This window comes from Salpingoeca rosetta (assembly GCF_000188695.1).
Source record: "Salpingoeca rosetta unplaced genomic scaffold supercont1.2, whole genome shotgun sequence".
NCBI lineage: Eukaryota > Choanoflagellata > Craspedida > Salpingoecidae > Salpingoeca > Salpingoeca rosetta.
In genome coordinates this window covers 2,009,924-2,013,622 of record NW_004754932.1, presented here as the reverse complement: position 1 = coordinate 2,013,622, position 3,699 = coordinate 2,009,924, and the positions used below count along the sequence as shown (strand labels likewise).

The 3,699-nt window shown below is 55.2% G+C and overlaps 2 protein-coding genes across 2 annotated transcripts in view; one reads left to right on the top strand and one right to left on the bottom strand.

The window, feature by feature from the left end:
* PTSG_11668 (uncharacterized protein) overlaps positions 1-911 on the top strand; it is a gene marked incomplete at its 3' end in the record, with an annotated part of 8,884 nt that extends 7,973 nt beyond the window's left edge. Inside the window, exons 15-17 of the mRNA XM_004998413.1 lie at positions 29-235; positions 379-523; positions 649-911. Coding sequence (XP_004998470.1) covers positions 29-235; positions 379-523; positions 649-911 — 615 coding nt within the window. The remainder of the gene's footprint in view (positions 1-28; positions 236-378; positions 524-648) is intronic.
* A 269-nt stretch (positions 912-1,180) lies between these two features.
* PTSG_00997 (gamma-carboxyglutamic acid protein 3) lies at positions 1,181-3,699 on the bottom strand. The gene is made up of 4 exons (XM_004998412.1): positions 2,344-3,699; positions 2,052-2,196; positions 1,760-1,940; positions 1,181-1,633 (listed from the first exon to the last, which is right to left on the bottom strand). The coding sequence occupies exons 1-4, from the start codon at positions 3,349-3,351 to the stop codon at positions 1,555-1,557; spliced, it is 1,413 nt and encodes a 470-aa protein (XP_004998469.1). The 5' UTR covers positions 3,352-3,699; the 3' UTR covers positions 1,181-1,554.

Genomic DNA, 3,699 nt, shown 5'->3' with positions numbered 1-3,699 from the left:
CTGCACACCTGACGAGAAGCATGTGCAGCTTGCGGAGGATGCGGGCGTGCGGGATGTTGTGATTTCGGCGTTTGCGTCTGTTGCGCAGGTGTCTGAGATTGTTCCAGTGCTGTTTATTTCTCCGGCGGAGCAAGCGCTTGTGCTGCAGTATGCGGTTGTTGTGAATGAGGAGGATGTGGCAACTGCTGAGCAGATCGCCAGCGACGTTGCCGATGAAGTCACCAACATCATGAAGGTGTGTTGTGTTAGACATGCCGTCTTCCTTTCGTGCGGTGCTTCGTGTGTTTGGTCCACTTCTTGCTCGCATGTCTTTTTTTCCTTGTGTACGTTGCTCACCTTATCACCGCTTTACTTGCTTTACACCTCGCTTTGTTGCAGGGCATCGAGCAACAAGATGCAGTTCAGTGCCTGTTCTTCGTCGGCATTGATTTCACACGCGAGTCTGACAAGGAAGTTGTTCCCTCAGATACAAACTCATCATCGAACTCCAATGGCATCTCTATTCCCGTCGCCGCCATAGCTGGTGCGTAAATGCGCATTCGTGTGTCATCACCTGCCTGTGAGTGTTTAGAGAGCTCTGTGCTTTGGATGCTTTCATTGTGTCTTTGATACTCACATTTGTGCTGGTTGTGAATGCTTTTGAAACAGGCTGTGCTGGCGTGCTGGTCTTGATTGCGCTGATCGTGCTGGCGACGGCGGTTCGCAAACGCGCTTCTGCCTCTTACGGCTTCGATCTCGGCGCTGGCACGGGCGCAACCGACGATGACTTCAGCAACCCGATGTACTCTGCCAAGGAGCGCAATGTTGCCTTTGACAATCCCATCTACGATGACGTGGCAGAGAATGACGAGGAGGAGCACGACACTGCGCCAATGGAGAAGCAGGGCAGCTTGGTGTGGGACTCGTACTGAATGAAGGAAGAACACGACGTAATTGACTGATTGAATGTCTGCATTGTGTCGCACTTGTGCTTCGTACATCGTGAGTGTTTGTGCAATGAGGGTGTTTGTGTAGGGCGAGCTTGCTGTGTACATGTATGTGTTGTTTGTTTGCTTGTGGCTTTGCTTTGTGAGCAATAGCTTGAAGTGGTCACGAAGTGACTTGGTCTCGCAACACGGCGATGTGTTGCAGCGCGAAAACCAAACGCGCGCAACCATCTGCCGAATATGTTCGTTTCATAGCTTGACTTTGTACTGTTTACTCATGAGAGCAGAAATAAAACCGTCTGAAGCACCGTTGCATGGGAATCAACGATGTCATGTGACTCGCACAAGACACACACTCATGGGCGTGTCCTGCACGCAGGAGAGAATGAGATGCAAATACGAAAAGACACGAGCAGCGAAATTGAACAAAGACATGAACAGCAAAGGACACACAACGAAAGGAGCACGTACGTAGTTGCATTCAAGCACGACACAGAACAAATCCATAAACAATGCTGAGCATCAAGAAAGATAACTCGAGCAACGACAGAGAACGGGATGGAACAAGGAGAGGGAAGCCACGGCAACCGGGGTTGTGAGGTCACAAGCTTGTGACTCAAGTCTTCATTCAGTAGCTGTCCCACTCCAGGGACCCGCGACGCTCGTGGTCATGGTCTGTCTCTTCCCCATCATCCAGGTCATCATAGCTGCAACACAAGAAAGACAGCAGAGCATGGTAAGCTCAGTCCCGTCTTCACTAAGAAACGCGCGCACCCAGACACCTACAAACAACCAAGCACACAAGCTTCCAGGGAAGGGGTTCATGCACTCACATTGGGTTATCAAATCCAACGTTGCGACGACGTGTTGAATACATCGGGTTGTCAAAGTCGCCTGTCTCGGCGTCCTTTGCTGCGCCAAGACTGAAACCGTACCCGCCTTGTGCCCGGCGTCGCCGTGTCACTCCAACAGCGATGACCACCAGCACGAGCAGGACGCACACAGCGGCCACGCCTGAAAAATAAAATAAAAAGCCCAAGGGAAGAAGCAAGGTTAGATAGAATTGGAAGGCACATGCGTCAGCATAAGCGAGTGAGGCCACACATGAGGAGGGGGTGAACGAACCGGCAATAACGACAATCGGGATGCCGGCACCCGTCGACTCATTCTCGAGCTTCGTGTCGTTGGGAATCACTTCTTTGTCAGACTTGCGTGTGAAATCAACACCCACAAAGAAAACACACGAAACCGCATCGTCTTCCTCGATGCCCTATCAGAAACGACAAAAGCAGGAAGTGGTGTGACGTGAGTACCAAACGCACAAGACAAGAAATTCCAATCAATGACGGCATCCAAGAAGGAATCAAACACACGAAGCACCGCACGAAAGGAAGACGGCATGTCTAACACAACACACCTTCATGATGTTGGTGACTTCATCGGCAACGTCGCTGGCGATCTGCTCAGCAGTTGCCACATCCTCCTCATTCACAACAACCGCATACTGCAGCACAAGCGCTTGCTCCGCCGGAGAAATAAACAGCACTGGAACAATCTCAGACACCTGCGCAACAGACGCAAACGCCGAAATCACAACATCCCGCACGCCCGCATCCTCCGCAAGCTGCACATGCTTCTCGTCAGGTGTGCAGTTCAGGTTCGCGTAGCTCAGGCTCTCCGTCAGCAGCACCTGCACCGGGCCAACAGCAGACGTCGCCACTTGCTCTGATGTTGTCGTCGTCGAGGCAACAGCCGTCGTCGTTGCAGGCTCGCTCGTCGTCGTGCTTGTCGTCGTCGTCGTGGTTGGCGTTGTGCTTGTTGTCGTGGTCGAGGTGGTCGTGGTGGTCGTTGTCGTGGTAGTCTCGCCAACAGGGGTCGAGAAGAAGAAGAAGCAGTTGTGGCCCGATGCATCCAGCACAAAGCCGTCAGGACACGTGCACACATACGACCCACGCGTGTTCTTGCAATAGTGCGAGCACTCGTGCGTGTTTCTCAAGCACTCGTTCACATCCTCGCACGTGTGCCCGTCGCTGCCCAGCTCATACCCGGCATCGCAGCTGCACGTGTACGACCCAATCGTGTTCGCGCACGAGCCACGCTCGCTGTCACAGGGGCCAACACCGCCGTTTGCCGCACACTCATTAGCATCTTCACATGTGCGTGAATCAGAAGACAGCTGCCATCCGGCTTCGCATGCGCACTCGTACGAGCCTGGAACGTTGACGCATGAGCCATGAATCTCGTCGCACCCGTTGCTGTCGCTGCTCCGGCACTCGTTCACGTCCTCGCACGCGTGCGCGTCAGCGCCAAGCGCATACCCGGCGTCGCACCCGCACTCGTAAGAGCCAATCGTGTTGCTGCACACCCCGTGGCTGCCGTCGCACGGGCCAACCCCGCCGTTCTCAGCGCACTCGTCAACGTCCATGCAGCTCAGCCCGTCAGACGCAAGCTCAAACCCGCTCTCGCACGTGCACTCGTACGACCCAGCGGTGTTCACGCACGTCCCGTGCGCAGCGTCGCACTGGTGCGCCAGCGACGCGTCCTCCGTCGTGCACTCGTCAACGTCAGCGCACGTCGCGCCGTCGCCCTGCCAGCCAGACCGGCACTGGCACGTGAAGCTGCCCGCCGTGTTGGTGCACGACGCGTTCTCGTCGCACGGGTTGCTGTCCCCGGCACACTCGTCCCGGTCAGCGCACGTGAACCCGTCGCCCGTGTACCCGCTCGCGCAGCTGCAAGCGTACGACCCAGCCGTGTTGGTGCACACCGCGTTCGC